At 36.7% G+C, this 23318-nt stretch overlaps 1 protein-coding gene across 4 annotated transcripts in view; it reads right to left on the bottom strand.

Moving 5' to 3' along the window:
• LOC120637242 (leucine-rich repeat and calponin homology domain-containing protein) overlaps positions 1-23318 on the bottom strand; it is a 75875-nt gene that overhangs the window by 6900 nt on the left and 45657 nt on the right. The window contains exons 3-11 of one of the 4 annotated variants that reach the window (XM_039908968.1): positions 12507-12739; positions 11377-11513; positions 9465-9714; positions 7880-8018; positions 6207-6281; positions 4643-5297; positions 3853-3990; positions 3171-3248; positions 1896-2685 (exon numbers count right to left, since the gene is read on the bottom strand). In XM_039908968.1, the coding sequence (XP_039764902.1) occupies positions 1951-2685; positions 3171-3248; positions 3853-3990; positions 4643-5297; positions 6207-6281; positions 7880-8018; positions 9465-9714; positions 11377-11513; positions 12507-12739 (2440 nt within the window). In that variant the 3' untranslated portion in view covers positions 1896-1950. Of the gene's footprint in view, positions 1-1895; positions 2686-3170; positions 3249-3852; positions 3991-4642; positions 5298-6206; positions 6282-7879; positions 8019-9464; positions 9715-11376; positions 11514-12506; positions 12740-23318 lie in introns of those variants that run through there. The other 3 variants (XM_039908970.1, XM_039908972.1, XM_039908969.1) reach the window with 3 other exon arrangements.

Genomic DNA, 23318 nt, shown 5'->3' with positions numbered 1-23318 from the left:
CGCAGAACAAAAACGAATACATAGCCATTATTACTTGCACGATGGAAACATTAATAGTAGTTGTAAATAATTATGAAAAACACTAAGCGATGGGCATCCAATTCCATTGTAACAATTCTTACATCCTTTTGATCTATTAAAGCAAGTATAACTAATACAAGCCTTTATTTTTGCAGTTTTAGAGTTGCATTAGTTTATTAAAACATAACAAACGTAGCTGTAGAACTATAATTAGGGGCGCCAGCTTTTTAGCAATACTATGTTATAGCTCCGAAATGTATAGGCCATACATACATGGAGCAGTCCATGACCTTCAACGGTACTTGGAGTACATGGATATTTAAACGACTTAAAACATTTTGTTTTCAATAAATATAATAAATAATTTTATTGATTTTATAACTTTCCGAAATTCATTAAAGGTTTTTATAGATTACGGAAACGATACTTGGTGTTGAGTTCCTACAGAAAACGCCCCTAATGGACACTATGTAAAATACAAATCGACAGTCTTGTTTAATGTACAACTTTAAAGCAAGACTGTCTATTTTTCTTTAAAGTTATAATATCGAAACTTTGTGTAAAATATGTAAGGTCATATTCCTTTAAGGAAATATTATCTTTCCGGCGAATGTTAACTTGTATTAATTATACGTTACTTACGTATATACGTACCTGCCTAATAACTTTAATCAAACATTTACCAATATCAAAATAGCAACATAATAAATGAATGTTTTATTTGGAAAACTATACAATTCCTTCTTTGAATACTATCAATTTCCTTTTATCAGTCTCAACAATCAAAAAGAAAAACGGCACTTTTTCGAATCTATTTAAAAAAACTTCTACACAGAGATAATATTAATTATGATGTTTAGAAACGAATTTATTTTGTCGTTGTTCGCCCGACTAGTATCAAAGCTCTCTGAGATCTTAAGTTATGACATCGTTCGTGTACGCTAACCGGGGCTGGTGCATAAGAAACTGGTCGGACATACACCAACCAAACTAGGGCGTTAATAACGCTATATCTAGTAATCACAAATTAGAGAACACGATAAATTCTAAGATACAATACGAAAATAGTTTTATATGTGAAGAGTTTAGATGGGAAGATTTTCGGACTACTGAATGTATTGACCAATTAATATGATTCTAGGTTGGGATTTCTTGGTCACTGTTTTGTAGGAAGTACAAATATTTTGTGCGTTAGTTAAATGTATTTAAAAATCTAGTATTACCTGATAATATATTATTATATGATTTCAAATTTAAAAATTTTAAAGTGCCGGTTTCCTTTCATTTTTAAACAGCAGCCTCAATTAGATTTCAATCACAGTTTAACTGTTACGTTATAAGGCAATTTGTGCATTTAAATTGAAAAACAGTGTATTTCAATTTTATAACAACTACCGAATAATCGCTAAAAACTACCTCATAAATGAGTTTAAAAACTAGTGTTTTTATTATAGATATCAGTAAATTAGTTTTAAGGATTTAAATTTCATGTACAAAGTAATATTTAGGAAGCGGACAAGTGAAACTAATTTTCATAAAGGTATCAATTATTTTCTCTGAAATTAATGTCATCATTTATGCTTATAGTTTGCGTGCGAGCGGTAACGTACCAAAATGGACGAATCGGATTATACTAAGATGACGTGATAACACTGTCACGAATGCCTCTTTAATCCGATTGGTCTATTTTAGAATGTTTTCCCTCAACGCTTAGAGGAATCGCCCCCTATTACTTTTAGTTGGCACTCATACGCTCCTTTTATATAACCCTGAATAATATAAGTGATCAATTATATTATTATAAATAATCATCCAATGAATTTAAATACCATTATATTTAATAATAGATACGTATTATTAATTATAATCGTTTACAATGTACTTCTACGCAATTCTTAACATTAAATTCTTGGAAGTACCATAACCAATTTACAAAGGATATAGAATCAGTAAGATAGCCGACAAGATAAAACTCCCGAGGCATAGACACGTGTAGAAAATCCTATTCTCCCTTTCAGTGGCAGTTTCAACTCGCACTGCCATATCATTATTATAATTCAATTGTATATCGAGATTCATCTTTCCCCTATCATACCTCTCTGTTTCGACATTCTCATTGCACATTGCTGAGTCTACCGCATCTATTGAATCCACTGGAAAATCAACTTCATCTGTGTCGTAGATTTCGAAATTGCCGCTCTTCAAAACTCCGTCTCCTTTGCAGAATGGCGTCACGAATTGTATTCTATTGTTATGGTAATAAGGTCCACGGATTCTCAACTCGTTGTTGTAAACTGGAGAGTACTGAAGGTTTTGTAGTTCAGTGTTGTTATTCTCGTAGTTCAACTGGTATTCTTCGGATTCGTCGAAAGTGTAGTTCTGGTTGTCGAAATTGAAATTGCTTATGTACCTTTCGTCACTGTATCTACTTTTCACTTGATAGGGTTGTTGGTTGTAATTGAGTTCCAGGGAGTCGATATCCGTATCCGTGGAATCATTCGGAGGGTAATTTTCAAGGTTATCATTTTGGGTGTACGGGTCTGGTTGGATATCCTTTGGCGAGCGGTGCGTATGTTCCAGTAGCGCTTGTATGGTGCAGGCGAGGGCGGCTAGGCTTTGTCCCGCAGCCTCGCCCAGTATCTCATCGGAGGAGCAGATGTCTTCCTGGAACACACGCCATCCGTCTCTTAGTTTCACATAGTACAGTTTCGCTCGCAAAAGGATATCTAAACAAGCCCTGCAACACTCGAAATGCATGTCTGTTCGGTTAGGTTATAGAATGATCACAGTATATACGGTTCAAGATTTTTACTTTTTTTGCAGAGCACTGCACAAGTAACATTGTTTCTAAAAGTTTTAAAAGTGGTACATCACAAAACTCCCAATACCCACTTAATACGATTTCTGGGCTATTGAACCAGTGGAATTACACAAGTATTTAAATTCAGTAGCTTTACGTACTTAGGCGCGACCTGTCTTACTAAAATCCGTGATAGAAAAAATCATGCATAAATCTCGTTAATCAAAGGTTTTTTGTCAAGTGTACGCCGTAGTTGTATTTAAAAAAATATCGCCAGCTCAAACAAATGGTAGTAATGGTAAAATTCCTAAAGAAAACTTAAGTTAAATATACAACATTTATAACTCACCTCTTCAACGCCAATTTTTCGACATGCCTCTAAGAAATTGTCCACGTTTCGTCTGCACCTCGCCATTGTTAACTTTGGCTGTAATTATAAGAAACATTATAAGTAGGCTAGTGGATCGATTATTCTTACCAACGTATCGCCGCCTTTAAAAAAAACCTATACTTTTTTATATGTTACCAGAAGCGTTTATTTGTGCTTTATTATCAACCCATTATAGACACACAACGGGTCTCTGAGAATAAGAATAATTTAGGTCGTACTCCACCACTTTGGCTAAGAACGGATTGGTAGACTTAACACACATTGGAGAATATTATGTAGAACTCTCAGGTTATGACGTTTTGCTTAGGTCGCCGAAAGTCTTAAATTTTATGTAATCGAAGTTATTTTATTGTTATACGGGCTATACCTTTATTTGTGATACAAATCATGTAACCAGAAAAATGTTAAATATGTATGTGAAAGAACAAAGGAGCAGAGGGAAACCAAAGAGAGACAAAAGGATTGCGTGAAAGAGGATAATATGCGTTTGAAATAAGTAACAATGTGGCTGGTAAAAATGAGTAGAAGAAGTCGTGCAATACCACATAGTTTAAGGATAAGGGCAAGACGAAAAGGAAAGGTTTCTAGTTTTGGAAAAAAGACGGTAAAACAGAAGAACGAAGATAATATGTAGAGTTACCTGCGCAGGCGACGGTACGTGCACAGAGGCAACCGATCGCGGCCGAACGTGATTGGCGAGATGGCATAACACTACTCCATCCGCCAATACTGGCGCCAGTTGGTCAGGTAGAGACATTTTCAGCCGCGACTCTATTATCTGTAATATAAATCGACCATTTTTATTTGTATTCTAGTAGTTCCCTGCGATTTCGTCCGCTTCCAACTTCTGGCCATTATACAACCCTATATACCCTGACCCACGACGTTGCATCACTCACCGGCGCTAATACTTTATTTACTACTCTCCTAAGGGTCCAAGCATGATGCAAAATAGCCAAAGTTTCCTCGAGAATTAGGCTATCAATTTGTTTTCAATTGAAAGTTGAAAACAGAGTATTAAAAGCGGGCGGGCAATGAAATGCGGTGGGCACATTGTGCAAAATAGCTAATGAAATGGCAACAAGTCTAATATTTATCTTTAAGCTAAGAACCTCCGACTTTCAATATCGTGTACATTATTCTCCAACTCAAGCCCTTTAATTTCATTTTCATATAGAGGGAGTTGGGAAAAAATATGTAAACCCCCATTTTGTGGCGATGGCTATCGTGGACCGACTTTCATTAAACATAGCTAAGAACACGAAAGGAATCACCTTTCAAACAAAAAATCGAAATCGGTTTATTCGTTCGAGAAATATGATGCTACAAACGCACGCACGCGTATACACTCGCTAGCACGCACGCAAATATACACGTCGTTTTTGCGTGGGGGGTTAAAAATAAAAATACTTCAACAAAATACTTCATACCGCTCTCAACTGCTGTAACAGCTCAGACTCCTCCTTTTGCTTATCGAACTCCCTCTTCATGGTGAAGCTGAGTTTATCGGGCGGACCGTCTTTATTCCATGCAATCTTGCCCGCAGGCTTCGCGCCAGCACCTTTCAAGTACGACACCGTTGTCGTTAACAGCTTAGCATCATTCACAGTTCGAGGTATATTTGATTTGAGACTACTGTATCCAAGTGTATTTGTGGGTGATTTAGTGGGTGAAGTTGGTTTCGTATACGTTTCGGAACCGTTCACTCTGGTGTAATCAATGTTTCCGTTAACTGAGGAGTACATTTTATTGACGTTCCTCGACGGTACAACTTTCTGGACGGGCCGTTTCGTTTCCTCCGGTTTCTCAGGGTTGCCATTTTGTGATTGAAAGCGTCTTGGTGTGGAATGGAGTATGGGCGAGCTTGGTGCGTTCGGTGAGTTAGAATTAGATGAGACAGGGTTAGATAGTGATCGGTTGTAAGGTAACACATTACTGTAGCCGTTGATCGGGGAGTGCGGGGACTTTTGGAAGTGGATCGGGCTTTGGGAGTGAGGTGAGGAGTCGAGTTCTGGTGAGGGTTGGTCCGTTCGGGGTCTGTAGACGTCCTGTTGACGCTGCTGTCTTAAAGCTTCTTTGTATTGTCTGTAATACCAAACAATTAAAATTAGTCATATACTACAGCATTGATCGAGTTCTGCGGTCTATTTATTGCTGAGCGATAACTTTGTTATTATTACTCTAAGAATGTTATTGTTACTTTGTTATCATTTGTATGTACAAATTGTGGTACTTATATGCATTAGTTTATAATGATTTACCTCAATAACAAAGCTCAAGAATTAATCATAATTAATATTAATAAGCAATATAGAAAAATAAGCAGTGTTAGCAGTGTATTAATTAATAGTTATTATTTTGTCTGATTAAACTTGTGAAATAAATCAAATTAACATGAACCGTAAATTTTATTTATGATTCAAATAAAGTAAGATAAACCATTGTGCCAAAATATCTATGTTATATTCTGTTCCTAACTGAGGGTTCAATTCAACTTTGAGTATGTTTTAAATGCCTTAAATGTTGTTACAAACTGAAATAATTTGTAAGTTAAAACACAGTTAGTTTTAAGTTATTTTCTAAAACTCAAACAAATCATGCATAAATATAAAACCATTACAATATATATAAAATTAGTGCTATTGTTATGCCAGTGATCGTGTATGAGGCGAGAAGAAGATGACTACGTGTTGAATTACATGATATTTTAACCAATTTTCGCCGAATTATATTTGATAAATTAGCATAGATTAGTGCCAACGTTTGAAAATAGATGTGGAATAAAGCTGATATAGTGGTTGTCATCGCGTATTTTTCTTAAATTTTTACAGTTATTTCTCTTAAAGTATGAATCCCGGTAAAAAGTTGAAGGCCAAAAGGTTTTTCATTGTCATTCAAGGTTTCAACCAAGCCCACGTGTATAAAAATATACAATATATTCTATCAATGTTTGAATATTCAACGCGCAATCAACTGAACTCTGATATAATGTACCTGTAGGTTTGTTGATGAGCTAATTTACTCTTATCGTCGCCATTGGAAATGGTCCCTTCGGGTGATATACGGAGGCTGAAAGGGACAACACCGGGGTTAATAAAATAGGGGGGGCGGGTGATGAAGGAACTATGATGTGATGAACGAGCCAAAACTGTTGGTATTACCTCTGCATCGGCCATCGAGAAATAAATGTTAAGAAAAATAAAAGCATCTATTAGATAAAATACTACAAGATTAAAATCAATAAATATCTTGCCCTTTATTCATAAAAATAAAAGTATAATATTATGAATAAACGGGCCATAATTATATATACCATCTATGAAACCAGCAAGCGTTACAAAACATCTTTCTCTAAATTGTGCTAAACTTTATTAAAAAAAAGAACGGATTTGATTACATTCGCATCTTTAAAGTTAATTTTTATATAACATTTTGTAATGCTTTATTATCTAAATAAACCCCTAAAATGTCAGAAACACCCTCTAATAACAAAATCTATAGAGGTCCGAAAAAGTCTAACGAAGTATAGACATTCAGTCTATGATAATTTTATAAACAAACATTTTGTGACTACCAATGGGTATTTAAAAACGTATCATGTGTAGTAAATCCTAAATCATTACGTTCAGTGAATCTACAATTTTTTTTAAATGTGTAATTTCTAGAAATATGGCTGGTACGTTTGAGAAACGCAGTGGAATATTCATGTCACATGGACATCTATAAATGGTAGTTGCACGGTTACCATACAAAGCTTAATAGGATACAACTATCCCTTTGAAATTAGAATACAGATCCAGTTTTTCGTCTTTCACTTTTCCCCATCTTTGGGGGGTTAATATATACCCCCAAAGATGGCGAAAATCCTCATGTTATGCAAAAAGGGGATTCCCCTGTAGCCATGTCACATAGTATACCAAGAACTCTAATTTGCTATACTAGTCCATACTAACTAGCCAACAGTGGCGTGCACTGGGTTTCTTTCCAGGGTATGCATACGGCAGGAATATTGCATAAAATGGTTAAAATCCTCCTCCAATACGAGTTATATATGAATTTTAGGGTAAGCAGTGCTTTTGCGCATGTATGAAGTGCACGCTTCTGCTAGCCAAATCAGCTGAGGTTATACAGTATTTTATTCCCTGTTATGTTAATCTACAAATAATTATGAAATTAATAAATACAAATCTCAATCTCAAAACTCGCAAACTCGAAATGTCTCGATCGATTTGCTGGTTATATATAATACATAAAATTTAGGAAATCTACAGATTTTCACTAATTTTCTTTCTGCCAAATCATCTATAAAATCGACACTGCCACATCGGATTACTTTAAAAAAAAATTTGCGGTCTTTCTTACAGTTGTAAAAAAATATACCACTTAATATCCTCCAAAATACTCATTACGTACATCATACCGAAAAGGAAGCGTCATAATTATTTTAAATTGAATCATAGCAAATTAATATTAACGTTGGTACTCCGTCAAACCTGCTTCTATCAAACAGTACCTACAGGAAAACGAGCCGATATTGCTTCTCGTGTTTCCCACCTCATGGAATTTACCTGCATATTTTATATAATAGATCTGTAGTTCTCAAACGTACCTGACCTCCAAAAATATTCTAACTTCAAATAAAATTCATTCTGGAATATTCTACATACCCTGTGAGTATAGGCGTGAGAGGGGCTAGGGGGGTTTCACTGGACAGAGATTGTGTGCGCGACAGAGCAGCGCCGGGAGACAAAGTTGACGGTGTGCTTGGAGTTGATCTACCCGACCCTCCGCCTGCTTCGCCGCCCGCTGTGGAATGTAACATAACATCTTATGACAACCTCTCTGGCGCAGTGGTAAGATCTGAGTTCTTATAAGCGGCAGTTCCGGCGAAGGAAATCTGGTAATTTAAGATTTCTCAATTTTTTTCCGCTCTGGTGTGGTTGGAGGCTCCGGCCGTGGCTAGTTACCCGAATGACAAAGTCGTGCCCCCAAGCGATTCCGTGTAGAAACCGACTAGGGGTCTGAGATTGCAGTCTACGTGGCTAGTAGTTTGACGGCCGATTGGCGCAGTGGGCAGCGACCCTGCTTTCTGAGTCCAAGGCCGTGAGTTCGATTCCCACAACTGGAAAATTTTAGTGTGATGAACATGAAGGTTTTTCAGTGTCTGGGTGTTTATATTTATATTATAAGTATTTATTGTATATTAATTATAAAAATATTCATCAGTCATCTTAGTACCCATAACACAAGCTACGCTTACTTTGGGGCTAGTTGGCGATGTGTGTATTATCGTAGTATATTTATTTATTTATTATTTTGTTTAGTAGTGGGTTGAAAAAAGGAGGGTAGGTAGTGAAAGAGTGTCTTGGTTATTAAATACCATTAAATCAAGAGTGAAACGGCCTCATCCTAGGTAAGCACGCTCCACTTACGTTGAGCTTGTTGGTATTCTTGTGGTCGTGGTTTCGGTCCTCGACGGGGGGAATTTGGGAATTTTTAATTTCAGTTTTTTTTTCTGGTTCGGACCCTAATGACAAAGTCGTGCCGAACAGCGATTAAGCGTTCCTTTAAGATTCGGCGCAGAAAGCTACTAAGAGTATAGTGTATGGTGGTATGGTATACCTTTGACCATCTTAAACAGCATCATAATTTACCTAGGTGAGATTGCAGCCAAGGTATATGTAATAGTAGATTAAAAAAGGAGGGTAAGGGAGTAACTGTCAAAGTCAAAAAATTCTTCTTTATGACACTTATATGGCACTTTTGATGAGTCTGTTACATTAAAAATGTTTTCATGGTAGTGAGATAATGTTTATAACTACATTCGTAATATTAAAACTAAAGCTACGGCGGTTTAATTTTAAATGACAATGTGAGATGGTGATAACAAAAAAAAAAAACCGGCTATGTTTTTTTTTGGTACCCTCGTAGCTTTAGTTTTAAGTTTACGAATATGTTTATCGCCATCATATGACTACTGTGTAATTCTCATGTAGTGTAAGCATCAAAAGTGCCACCTGTACCCCTTGGGCCTACATGAATAAAGATATTTTTGCCTTTGACTTTGAGCACCCTCCAGCTAAATGACTATAGTATCTTAGGGCCGTTCCTTAATATTCCTTATTCATTGTTTAAAACGAAACAAAATTGTGAGTCGTTTTGTCTGAGCTACTCGTAAGTCAAGATACGCTCAATATATTTGTTCTATGTTTATTATTCTGCTAACTGCTAGTGAAAAATAAAGTATCTCACCATCGTTCGACCACCTCTTGTCAACACCATCTGTACAGTAGCCACTATCGACGACATGCCTCGGCTTATGCCTCAAACAGTCGATGGTCGCGTTTCCTGACGTTATATGGGCGCTGTTGGGAGAGCTGATGTATGAACTGTGTTTGGTGGCCCGCCTGGTCTCGTCCACTCGCCTGTGCGCCGGAAGGGAGTCCTTGTTGGCCATGTTTTCCAGGTACTTGAATATGTGCACGCGCCCGCGCATGCAAATCTGACGGAGGACAAAAAATAGTTTGTAAACCGAGGGCAAGATTTTATCGACGAAGTGTATTGACTAGGTAAAATAAATTAAAGAGTAGACAATAAACGCTAACGAGCGGTATTACGGTGCAATTCAGCATGACTTTAACCAGTTAAGCTTAACTGGTCGGCATTATTTATTTCGACATCTTTGTCAACCATGGTTATATTTCACCCAATTTAAAGAAAACCTTTACTAATTATACACTCAAACCTTCCTCATGAACCACTCCGTCCATTGGTGAAAACCTTGTGAAAATCAAATTAATACTTTTTGAGTATTTCTTTCTCAGACATACAGAATACAAGAGATATAATAAAAAGAAAAAGTTTTATTACACTTCCTTCAGTATTGGAGAGCGTTCTGAGCGTGTAACGCGAAATAAGGAACTTCGTTCCGAAATGTCTAAGCTATAGGTACCTATTTATTGTAAGTTCAATCTAAGTTGCACCTTAACACCGCCCTTTAGCGTTTATTTTCTCATGTTCACCATAAAACGACATAGCTTTTCTCGATAAAAAGTAGTGCAACTTCTGTACTCATTATTTATCTATTCTACGGCATGACTGTTTACGATGTTACATACAAAATCATAAGTAAGAACAGGAGTAGTTACTCGTGTAGCGGGCTAATTGAATGAGTCAATATTTGGGCTCGCCTTTCACTCATAACGATAAGCTACGCTAAGTTCCCCCTGACGTGACAAAATATACCAGTAAATGTGTTTGTGTCAATTACGCGATAATATTAAACGAATATACTTGCTAATCATATTAAGCTAAGCTTTTTATTAAACGCGCTTTAAATGTAGGACACAGAACAGCACGCGATTTGTAAATTTTTCCGTTAACTAACGATGTCTACCTATCATTATGTTCATTGGCGTTAGCTATCCCTATCAATTTTATTTATCAATTAAAAGACCGGCCAATTGTTGCCATTTACCTGAGCACACATAAGACCCGTTATATATTTTCGGCGGATAGGTGGTCCTGCAAAATATGACACTTAATATTAATTTGTCTGTGCTTACTAAGGTCTTGCTTCACTGATCTACACAACACTTTTCAACGCCTATATAGCCTGTTCACTTACTCAATATTACTTATACATCGTGAAACGGAATAACGAAATACTGTTGAAGGGTGCATAAGAATATTTCATAAGGAATCACCATGTAAAAATATTAAATCAAAAGAAACAAATTTATTTTAACTGTTTACTTTTGACAACCCTATTGAAGATCAAAGATAGACACGTGCATATGTATAAAGTGACAGGAGTCAATTGATTTTACTGTTGCATGTGATGTTAGGGCTTTATCTCAGAAGTATTATTTCGGTTTTCATTTACACGTCGTTGTATACCCACGTCCCACTTTATCAACAAGTTTATGAAATAGCCACTGTATCCTGATTAACAGACCGAACGGTATAATATAGCCAATTAAACTAGCCAGATAGCTGAAAAACTGGTAGCGCACTAGTGAGTGTTTAGGGTTGGCTCATGAGGGAAGCACGTGTTATAAGCTTGACTTTTGTAGAAATGTAAGTACAAAATTTTATCTCACTACTTTTGGGAACTATTTTTCTTCTGTATTATAATAATCTTGAGAAAAACTTATATACTTACTGTGGTGGGTGGGGAGACGAGGGGATTGTTGTCCAGGTTTAAAGTTATGATAGTGCTCATGTTGCGAAGCTCCAGTGGAAGGGAGGATATGCAGTTACAGCTCACGTCCAGGTGCTCAAGTCGAAGGTACGTGATCTCTGAAAATTCATATGAATATTTTAATATACATGCTATTATCGGAGAAGCCGTACGTGGTCTGATGAGGTGATCAGTAAAAGAAACGTGGTTATAAAAGTAGCTCAGGGCGGAACTCATAGCATGGAGGACCCATAGTCACCTTGGGAAATCCTAATTCCATAAAAAATAGTCCCAAGGTGCTGGAGTGACGACAGCGACTGAAAAGGGCAGTGTTGGTCCCCAAACTAGGTGGAGATACGAGTACCTACCACGATATCTGTTAGGGACATTGCGAGAACACTTAGTTATTGAGAAACAAGCAGCAAATCTGAATAAATAGGTACATCTTGTTGGGCATCGACCATGTGGCTGCGTGCCTTTAAATCGACCTTGAACAATTAGACGGATCAGAATCAGATTAAATGGTATCATTCCTCTTTGTGAGATGGCCAAAGAACTTAAGACCTAAGACGCGAGTCTCTGCTCTATTTTATGCTCTTTCAATACGGAGCCGTTTGTACATCTATTCCTAAAAGACATCGCCAGCACCACATTTCCAAAGCGTTGATTTTCCTTCTGTAGGCGTTCTGTATGTTTGTAACAGTTGCGTACGGAAAAATCGGAAAGAAGACATTTCATAAGACGATCTTTCTTATTTTCCGTGATTTTTTTGTCGTTCCAATTCTTTCATAGATTTTAAATGGCTGATTTAGTCAGTTTATTATCGTAGGTACTAAATTAATAATAAAATAAAGCCTTTCGCTTGGTTGTTGGCTGACTGCCTTCTGTAACGACACTTGAGGTCGTATAGATAAGGCAGTAATTCTTGAAACGGCACGTATAGTGATATTTCTCACTTTGGAGCCCTGAACGCCGGTTGCTTGGGTACCTACTCAAAAGCCCCGAAAGCAAGTAGTGGTTTTTTTCAAAGAAATTTAATAGTGTATTTTGTTTTGAAAATTAAAAAATAATGTTAATAAATAAATGATAGTAAATAAAATAATGGAACTTACGTAATGGCAGAAGTCCTAATTGATTATTACTAAGGTCCAAACACCGTAGTCCAGCACAGTCCCCCAGCGTCATGGGGACTTGAGTGAGCCTATTGTTGGATGCATCTAGTTCAGCTAATGTGGTCATCTTGCCGATTTCCTTTGGTAAACTTGTAAGTACGTTATCTGGGACTAGAAGAACTTGAAGCGGCATTAGGCACACCTCTCGCGGAAGCTCCGGGAGCTGATTTGAACTGTAAACAAAAAATATTGAAATTAGAATAAGTAGGTTCTTCAACATCACAATCATCATCATATCAGCCCATTACCGGCCCACTACAGGGCACCTCCCACACTGAGAAGGGGCTAAGGACGTAGTCCACCACGCTGGCCCAGTGCGCATTGGTGGACTCCAAACTCCTTTTGATGACATTATGGAGTAATTTCAGGCATGCAGGTTTTCTCACGATTTTTTCGTACACCGTTGAATCTAGTGATATTTTAATTGCTTAAAACGCACATAACTTAAAAATGTAAGAGGTGCGTGCTTAGATTCGAACTCGGCCACTCGAAAGTGAAGTCGAAGTCCTATCCACTGGGCTATAACCGCTTCATATATAGAAACGTAGGTTCTTCAAATATAGAATATACCACTAAAAGTTGACGACCTCCCTGGTGCAACGGTGACTGCTGTGGTTTTAACTTTTAAGTCCCTTTTCGATTCCCGGCAGGGACAATTTGGGAATTTATAATTCATGGTACGGTCTGATGGGAGGCTTCCGCCGTGGCTAGTTACCACCCTACCAACAAATACGTTACGATGTCGCGCATTAACTTTATTTGGCTTGATTCGCGGTACGGGTTCAATATAACAACCTGATAAACGACTAAGACACCGGGAGTTATCTTTGCATCGTTCAAGTCCATGTAGGACTGCGCTGCATCGATAATGCAGTCGTACTTATATAAAAATACCCACCAACTCAATGTCATGAAAATAAATATCTGGCAAATATGAATTTATACTCGTAGTTATCAAAAGTTTAATTATTTACCCACTTTATAAATTTACTGTAAAATACCATGATATAACTGCCCGGTCAGCCGCTAATATCTTAGATTACATCATCAATTATCATTTACTTGTAATTGAATATGAAAAAGTTAGCCACTAACTGCAACCTCACCCGGTTATGAGTGATGGTGAAGTCTAAGATAATACGCTACAACGCGAAACTAGCTTAGCGGCACGTCTTTGTCGGTAGGATGGTAACCATTGATTTAATATGTTGCTTAAGTAGAGTAACTCACAACGGACTAAGACTCGAACCAGAAAAAAAAACAAATTAGAATAATATTGTACCTATTTCAAGTGCGATTGCATATTACGTTATAAGATGTTTAAACGTAAATCGCTCCTCGCCTAACCTAATAGCCCGGGCGTTGGTGCCAAGAGTTCGTGTAAATATTGATATTGCGTGCGCTACTCACAAGAATTAGAACAAAATTAAAAGTAGACCTTTCCAACCAGTGCACATTTACGCATTATCCACGCAACATAATGCATTATAAGCGTATCATACTCGTAGCTATTGGTAGCATGGCAGAATATTTTAAATTATGAAAGTAGCTGTACTTTATTATAGCTAAGAAAATCTTTATAATATACCTGAAGAGTTTGTTTGTTCAGTCTTAATTTGTTTTGTATTTTTTGCACATTAGTTTAGGAAACCCTTTCCTACGGTTGGCATAGCATACAAACCTAGAAGACCGTTAAAAATATAACCCCGCAACGAAAGGGTTTAATCGTATTAATTTTTAACTATGATATTTTTATGTACTTTACTATGTTGTAAGTATAGGCTTGTTTGAGTATGAGACGTATTTTTTAAATATTCTCTTTCCATTTATTTATTGGAAAGCAAAATATTTGGGAAAACTAGTTTCCAACGCCAAGCGAAACTCGGTCAAGCTTTTAAGTACTCGGTCTTTGTTAATCTCAGTTCTTTACAACAATATTCCCTGCGGATAAATTCGGCTTCAATTTTAAATCCTGTCACTTCAGATCTTTCATGTACCCAGTCTTTTAATGAGCCATGTAAATGGGAATTTTCCTACGTAACTCGGAGATGAGTTCCTCAGTTTTTACTTTAAAGACAACATCAAAGCGCTTTCACATTTTATGTATCACACCGCTTCTGTGTTTATGTAAGAATCATTAACCGAAGCGGAGAAAACAATGATCACTGTGTTCATTATTTCTCTACTTAAGTGATATAAATAAATAAATAAATAAATAAAATGGTCCGATTCCGACGGTTCTGTTCATTCTAATACCTTTTTTTTTAAGCGTGCCGCATCTAATAACTACCATAACCCTAACAGATTAGCCCGTTTCCATCTTTGACTGCGACATCACTCGCCAGCAGGTCAGATTGCAGTCAAGGGCTGCAATCTCATTTACATCAGATTGCATCTTGACTGCAATCTGATGTAAGAGAATACATACATTTATAAAAAAAAAAAAAAAACAATCATAATTTTCGTCAACCGTTATTAATTAATTACACGTACGATGAAATTTAAAATTCTAAAAATCAAAAATTAAAAAAAAAAGCTCTTTACGAGCGTCAAGTTTTTGTGGGGAAAACTAGACTCCATATGCTGCATGATATAGCTGGAATTATAAAAAAGCTATGTAGCTGTCAGAACAAAGCCTTCAGGTACTTTTCGAAGCTAAGCACTCACACATTGGCTTACTTCCTGGCTAATTAGCGAAAATGGGTTACAAATAAGCGGGTGCACATTTTTCAGGACGCTTTTTGAAGACTGTTAGCATACCTAGTAGAAATTTGATTGAAGTTTCTGATATATTCATCGTTGTAAAAGATAAGTCATTATCTTGAATTTTGTTACTTAAACAGAACAGAACAGAACCACCACCACCACCACGTTACTCCGGCGTGGGTTGGTGGGCTTTAATGATAATTTTTACTTGTTACTTATTAGTGATAACAACGGTAACTGACTGCTGAAAGTACTGTCTGAGGAATATAAGTTGATAGTCTAGGTACAAGAGTTAACAGTAAAATTAAATGCCTAAAAATTATTACTTATTACTTATTTTGACCTTCCTGGCGCTACGGTGAGCGCTATGATTTTAACTAGGAGGTACGTGTTTGATTTCCGGCAGGGGCAATTAGGGAAAACATAATTTAAATTTTTTTTTTAGTCTGGTCTGGTGGGACGACGAGGCTAGTTACCACCGTACCGACAAAGACGTGCCGCTAATGGATTTCGTGTTCCGGTGCAATGTCGCGTGGAAACCAATAAGGACTACCATACTATACATAAGGATGGTTAGCCCGCTACCATCTTAGACTGCAGCATCACTTAACACCAGGTGAAATTGCAGTCAAGGGCTAACTTGTAGTGGAATAAAAGTAAATAAAAAAAATATTCGTCCGACCCGGAAATCATACCTACTGAGAACCTCGTGACCCGTATTTGAAATGTTAAGTCCCAGACCCACAAGCAAATAAATAAGAAATCGTAATTACTTGAAGTAGCAGTAAGTACAAAGTTATCTTCAAATAGGGTAGAGAGATACATTACAGTTTCCAATCGAATGAGCACAAAACCACCGGAGAGTGTATTATGTAACAAACCTGCCGAACAAACACATTCCAGTAAATCTAATACAGTACCAAGAAGTAATGAAATTGAGACGTAGAATCCTTCACGTTACATATAGCTACTTATGGATATTATACTAGACCACCAATCCTCACTAGGCCAGTTTGGTGGACTATTTTAAATTCTCAAATTTCCGCGCCGGAGATCGAACCCAGGCCCTCTCACTTAGACCACAACGCTTTACCACTACGCCAGGTAGGTAAGTCAAGTGTATGTTAGGTATTCGGATTTCGCATCCCAGGAATCTTTAGAACTATTCGGCTATTATTAAATAGTAGCTGAACAATTCTAACGGCACGACAATGCACATTAATAATTCTTATAGCATATTACAAATCACTAACTGGCTAGTTTCGTGGAGCGGTAAGTTTTATTATGGTGGCCAATTTTGGGAATTAATATAGTAAGTATATTGATCCCTTACATGAATAATTCAGGGATTTTAGGTTTAAAAAGCGTCCAGAGGTCACGCCATCATCAATGATTGCGTTGTCAACATCATGTAAGATTTAAAGCAATCAAGCGCAAATTTTTTTGAAATAAAAAAAAACTAGGTATAGCTGGTCTTTTTGCGAAGACTCGCTAGACGCATAGACATGCTTTGAAACTGGATTCAGCAATACCGTAGATACCACGTTTAATTATAGACAGGGTTCAATGTACTGTGGATTGAAGGAATACGTAATTAATTCGTAGTTGTATTATTAGCACGCAAAAAAAACTAAAAAAAGTAACTCTTTTTTTATGAACGCACTAAAAAGTATTTGGCTGGATATAAAAATCGTGAGTCGAAATAAACTTTAAAGGTGTCATGTTTTTGAGAACTAACGATGCATTGCGGCGAAGATAGCGACCCAGTTTTTTTTGTATTTAACTGGTAAAGTAGGTATTCAATTATGGAAAAAAATGTTTTTAATCCCCAATGCAAAAAGAGGCCATTTTGAAAGTTTTTGCTTTCATCACAGCGCCTAAAAGGATGGATGGAGGTCTATCTCAGGTTCAGAGTTTTTTTTAACATGTTTGTTTATTTATTTGTTTGAAGTCTTTATTGCACACACACATTTTATATAAATTAAACACAAATACAGAAAAAACTTAGAAAATAAAATAGAGCATGCAAAGGCGGTCTTATCACTAAAGCGATCTCTTCGAGACAACCTTTGACGTTAGGAAAAAAACGAAGGAACGGGTTGGTGCAGCAATTTCAGTTTAAAAATATATATTTATATCAAACATGTATGTATGTATATATATGTCTTATAATGAAAACAATCTAACCGATATTTTTTGGTATAAGCTTCGATCAGTAAATGACAAAATATGTGTTTATAGTCTGCGATAAGTGTCCGTGAAAAATAAATTTCAAGACATTCTGAGAGTTCTCCATAATGCCCTTTGAAGGCATGTGATGTCCAACAATACGCACTAGGCCAGCGTGGTGGACTACGGCCTAAACCCTTCTCATTGTAGGAGGAGACTCGTGTCTCGTGCACGATGATGACGGTAAAGCATAAATAATAAAAAAATAAATAAATATACTACGAGAATACACACATCGCCATCCAGCCCCAAAGTAAACGTAGCTTGTTTTATGTGTACTAAGATGACAGATGAATATTTTTGTATGAATAATATACATATATACTTTTATATATATAAACACCCATGTGTGTGAACACTGAAAAACATTCATGTTCATCACACAAACATTTTCCAGTTCCAGTTGTGGGAATCGAACCCACGTCCTTGGACTCAGAAAGCAGGGTCGCTGCCCAATGCTCCAATCGGCTGTCAAAGCATGTATTTCAGAAACCGGTTTTTGTTTAGTTAAAAAATTATGTTGTTTATTTTAATTTAAACGTGTAACATGTCTTAGTGACGTTGGGAGAAGGGATGAAAGAATTTAACGATTTTACGCCATCAATATCTCCGTAAAATGTGAACAGAGTTTAATAATAATTCATCTAGCACTGGAATGGTTGTACATATTTGTTGAAAATCCATCAATTTATTGACTGAATAGTGCTGGATAAACAACTAAGATCTACTTAGTTGTTTATCCAGCACTATTCAGTCGTTTGTTGGAATGAAATGAAAGAAGATGAATCGCTATTATGACTATCTGAACTTAGTATTATAAAGCTGACCTGAATTTGTTTGTTCGTTTAATTAGAACTACAAATACGATTGAAAAAAATGGATAGGTAGCTTAAAGAATATTGTAGACTATGTATCAGTACGCTACGTCCCGTTTGCAAGACTTAAACTCCAGGGCACAGCTATATTTATATTTAAAAAAATATACATTTAAAATTAAAATAGCCCACTTTCAATAATGTGTAAAGTAATCTACTTGTAGTGTCTTTCAATATAGTATATGGTATCATTTGCAGCGGCGTACACAGGGTTTTTGACCCGGGTATGCATAAAGAAGGAAAATGGCATAAAATCGAAAAGTCCTTCCCCTTTATGAGTAATACAAAATTTTTGGGGTATGCAGTACTTTTGTGCATGTATGAAGTACGCCACTGACCATTTGATACTCATATTGAGAGAGTTAGGGAAAAAAATGTCACTGAGTAATTTGTAGTGGCGGCCATCTTGGACCGATTTTCGTGAAACAAAGCTAAGAAAACTCCCGACTAATTCACCTTCCAAACAAAAACAACGAAATTAAAATCGGCCCAAATGTTCGGGAAACACAATGCCACAGACAGGCACATACACAGACACGCAAAACGTAATAACGCAGCGTCGTTTCTGTGTCGGGCGTTAAAAAAACTGATATGACGATGCTAATAAATGAATTGCGACCGACCGTTAGCGGCTCGACCATATAAGGCACGACAACAATGAAGTTTCACCAGAAATTGAAGATGAACGTTATGTTAAAACGATGCGTGCATTTACTTGTGTAGGTAATTTACTTTCTGTAGAACGAGAAACCGGTCTGGTCTCGAGTATATTTATGAACTAGTTATTGTCAGCGACTTAGTCCGCGTCCTTTAGTAAAAATCACTCTGTAAGTATTAGTAATTCTGGAATAAAAAACATCGTGTGGTCAATTCCGGGATGCTATAATTACGCAGTGGCGTGCACAGGTTTATTGGCCAGGGCAGGCATATAGATAGAAGATGGCATAAAATGGAGAAATCCTCTTCCTATTCGAGTATCATGAAATTTTAAGGGTAAGCAAGTTTAATATGCATACGGCTTATATGAAATGCACGCCACTGTACCTACGTATATTTGCCAATGTTTTCAAGATTATATTATGGCAATTGACAAGATTTGAGCATTTACAACATTAGTATTGATTAATACATAAGTACACTTCTGCCACACACACACCCACCACGCTGCTCCTATGCAGGTTGGTGGGCAATATGAGCTTAATAACGCAGTGATTTATATATATATCGCAGACAGACACTTCAATTCGCTTATATGTATGCATTGATTGATCGCATTGGTCAATAATTCAACGTCTGGCATCGAAACGCATTGTTGCATCACATCTTTCGCCGTCTGCGTTTGTGGACACAAACGGAAAACCTGTGTAGTTACTTCGAATGCCGGTTTTACTTAATAGTTGCAAATCACAGCAAGCCTATGTTTCAGGAACCATAAATCACGATATTATTATATCTTCGATGGCGGAATAATTATAAGCATTTTGTAGTAAGAATGCATTCAAAATACTTGCAAATATTAAGTGTTGCATTCTCCACGAACTAAAGAAGAGTAGAACTCTGACATGTGCAACAATGAATGTTGATGGTTTTTTGTCACAACAACAAGCACGGAATCTGCAAAACAATAACAGATAACATGTCTAAAAATATAGAAAGCTATGTACTTAGATTTATTTTGAAAAGCCTACAAAATGAATTAATCACTCTTGATTACAATATGATACCTATATTTGATGGTTGTGAACCTCTGATAGGAGAAGGCAATAGAAGAAGATAGTCACATAAAGATGGCAGGAGATAATGAGCCGGAAATACAATTAAGATATGCAATTATATGAGGAACTAGAAAGCGCTTCCTGACAGTCCATGGTATACCAACTAAGTAAAGATACACATAATAAACACACAGTAAAGACACCTAGTGGGTCGATAGTATACGGCGATGCCGATAGTAAAGCTAACGTCCGTTTTCTATATGCAATCCATCTTTAATATGTTGATTACTTGTGCTTAGCACATTAGTTATTTGTTAAGAATATTATGAATGTTTTTTGAAAATACCAATGTCGCTAAGTAACAAATCTCTGGATTAGGTATGGATTGAATATAGAAGAAAGACTTGTAAATCAAGCACCGACATATATCATGTATAATTTCGATAAACAATCGAATGGCTTGTATATCAACATTATACATGATACCACGATGCTATTTATTACCTATACACATCTTTGCCACGGAAATATGCTGGCTCGCTCGATTCACTTTTAGTGACAATAATGTAAGGTTTGTTGAACAGCTTCACTTCAATATACCTACTACGTATAGGTATAACCCGATATAATATAACAATATAAACTAACGGAAATCGCTCAGCAGACCGGCACTCTATCGCAAGAAATACAATTAAGTCATTAAAATATACCGCACTCACATTAGTGAGTGCATTACTCTGCAAATGGAAATGGAATTACGTAGCCTCTACACCTGCACATTCCATTTTTTTTTATATATACAGAGGTTTAATGCCGTGACCCTCAAGTTGATCGTTCAGACGTTCGCTCTAGTCATTTGCTTCCTCGGAATTCTAGGTTCTCAACGAGCACTGTTGAGTATAATGGAATTGATGTAACTAATGCATAAATATCATATCCTTATTATGTTAATACTTTGTGAGATTAAAAATATAGTAAAATAGATCGTTATCAATATATATAAAACAAAGTGTGTGGGAATGTTCCGTATCGGATCCGAAACGGCTGGATCGATTTCAATGAAACTTTCAGGGAATCTCCGGATTGACCTGGCGAGTAATCCTGCAAAGTTTGGTGACGATCGGAGCACTCCTATTTTTGAACTGTCAAATACAGATTTTATTTACTATGATGATATTCTATTGTTGGGTGTACATGGGTGTAGACAATGATCTTCACCCGCTCGAGAAGAGAATGAATACGGAGAGAAATAAATGATTTAATATATTATGAGACTTAAATTAAAAATTTAATGATGTAAGTTTATTGTTTAAATTAAATAAAGCCAAATATAGCCTGGCGAAGCGGGCTGGGTACGCTAGTGATCTATAAAAAGTCCGTGGAACCATGTACAATAACGCATTCTATTATATTTAAAAATTCAAGGATGAATTTCAAACTACGATATTAATCTTTACAAAAAAAATGTACTTTTACCAACTATCTAGACAATCTGGAGATAAACCTTGATCCTTGATAGTTGTGAGCACTGCAGTTGTCATGTGTGTCTATCTTCATATAAGTAAAATTAATAATTTCTTAATTTTCTCTGATCAGCTCTAGTGGCTTCGGCTCTAGCCAGTTACCGCCATACCTACAGCAAAAGACGTGCCCGTAAGCGACATAGCGTACTGGTATTTTTAGGAGGATGGGTTTAATATAACTGCCACACCCCTAACAGTTTAGCTCACCACTATCTTCATTCATCATCACTTTCCAGGTGATATTATTACAATAAAGGGCCAGCTTTTAGTGGAATTATGGAAATTGGAACACTTAAAGATATGATATATAAAACTTAAATATATGATCATAAGGTATGTGATAGTTTATTAATAAACTCCAAACTGTTTGTCTAAATATACCCCAAACCATGAAGTATGATCTACTTGAGAGATAATTTTATTGACATTTAACTGATGTTCTTAACAAGTGACACTTGAGACTTCACACTTATCACGAGATGACTTTATGAAGGGGGCGAACCCTAAAGCGAAAACAGTCCATTACTAAAATATTTGATGTTTTAATTAAGTCCCCGTTTCATGGCATTGTTTGTTTTATTAATTTTAAATATAGATAAAATATTGATAGGGCCTTTTTAAATAATAGAGATCATACGTTTCGAATGCTTTTTGTGTCAGTTGTAGTAGTCAGGTAATTTGACAACCATAGTAGGGTATGCGGTACCTTCTATAAACATCTGACCTGAAACAATAAACCCCGGAGTCCGTTTAGTGTTTTTTTTTACTGATTAATCACCACCAATCATAGTGTTCTTAATATTATCATTATGATATGTGCCTGTTCGTCTGAAAAATCAATTCATACAATGCCTAAGTAACATTTTTTTGTATGGCTAAATATGGCAGTTGGACCCCATCGACGCAATCTGCAGAACCGGTGCCATGTCTTCCCATTATTTTTTGTGCAAGAACACCAAACAAAGCTTAGTCGCGAACACGGTTCCGTCTTTAATAGTCGCATGCCCACATTAATGGTCATTAAACATCGAAATAATACTTCACAGGGTTTAGATATACTTTGTCTGTGAAACCGAAAACCGAAAAACTATTAAGTTTTTGAGTAAAACAATGCCATAATTTTTACTGAAATAAATCAGGTACAGCCCTAACTTCACTTCACTTCACTTTAGTTCCTATCATCATCATCATCAATTCAACTAATTGACGGCCACTGCTGGACTTCTTTTTAAGGATTTCCAAAATCCACGATCCTGGACCGCGGGATCGCCATTCCAGCACCGTCCATCAGTGCCCCGCCCATTGCCACTTCCAACTTCGCGACTCGGTGAGCTATAGCGGTAACTCTAGTTCTTCTATTACTCTAGGAGTAATAGAAGTGAACTCGTAGCTCTCTCCATCGCCGGCTGAGTGACCCTGAGCTTCTTATGACGCCCATAGTACCTAAACGACCATAGAATATACAGTTCCTATAGAATAACCATATTGCAAAATAGACCAACTTTGACATTGGTTCGCACCCCTGGCGCAAATTATCCCATCGTTCCGGGCGGGTGGCTCAAGGTCGCTCTAATATCGATTATTTCCACTTTAGGATCGGGGTTCTATGTGGAAGTGGGGGAGTTAAATACTAGCGGATCTCCGCGACTTTGGCCGCGAGGAACTTTTTATAAGTTTCCCATTCAAACTCTTACGAGCTGTTAT

Source organism: Pararge aegeria, chromosome 3, assembly GCF_905163445.1.
Source record: "Pararge aegeria chromosome 3, ilParAegt1.1, whole genome shotgun sequence".
In the NCBI taxonomy this organism is placed as follows: domain Eukaryota; kingdom Metazoa; phylum Arthropoda; class Insecta; order Lepidoptera; family Nymphalidae; genus Pararge; species Pararge aegeria.
The sequence above is the reverse complement of the archived record's forward strand: the minus strand, read 5'-3'. Positions and strand labels throughout refer to the sequence as shown.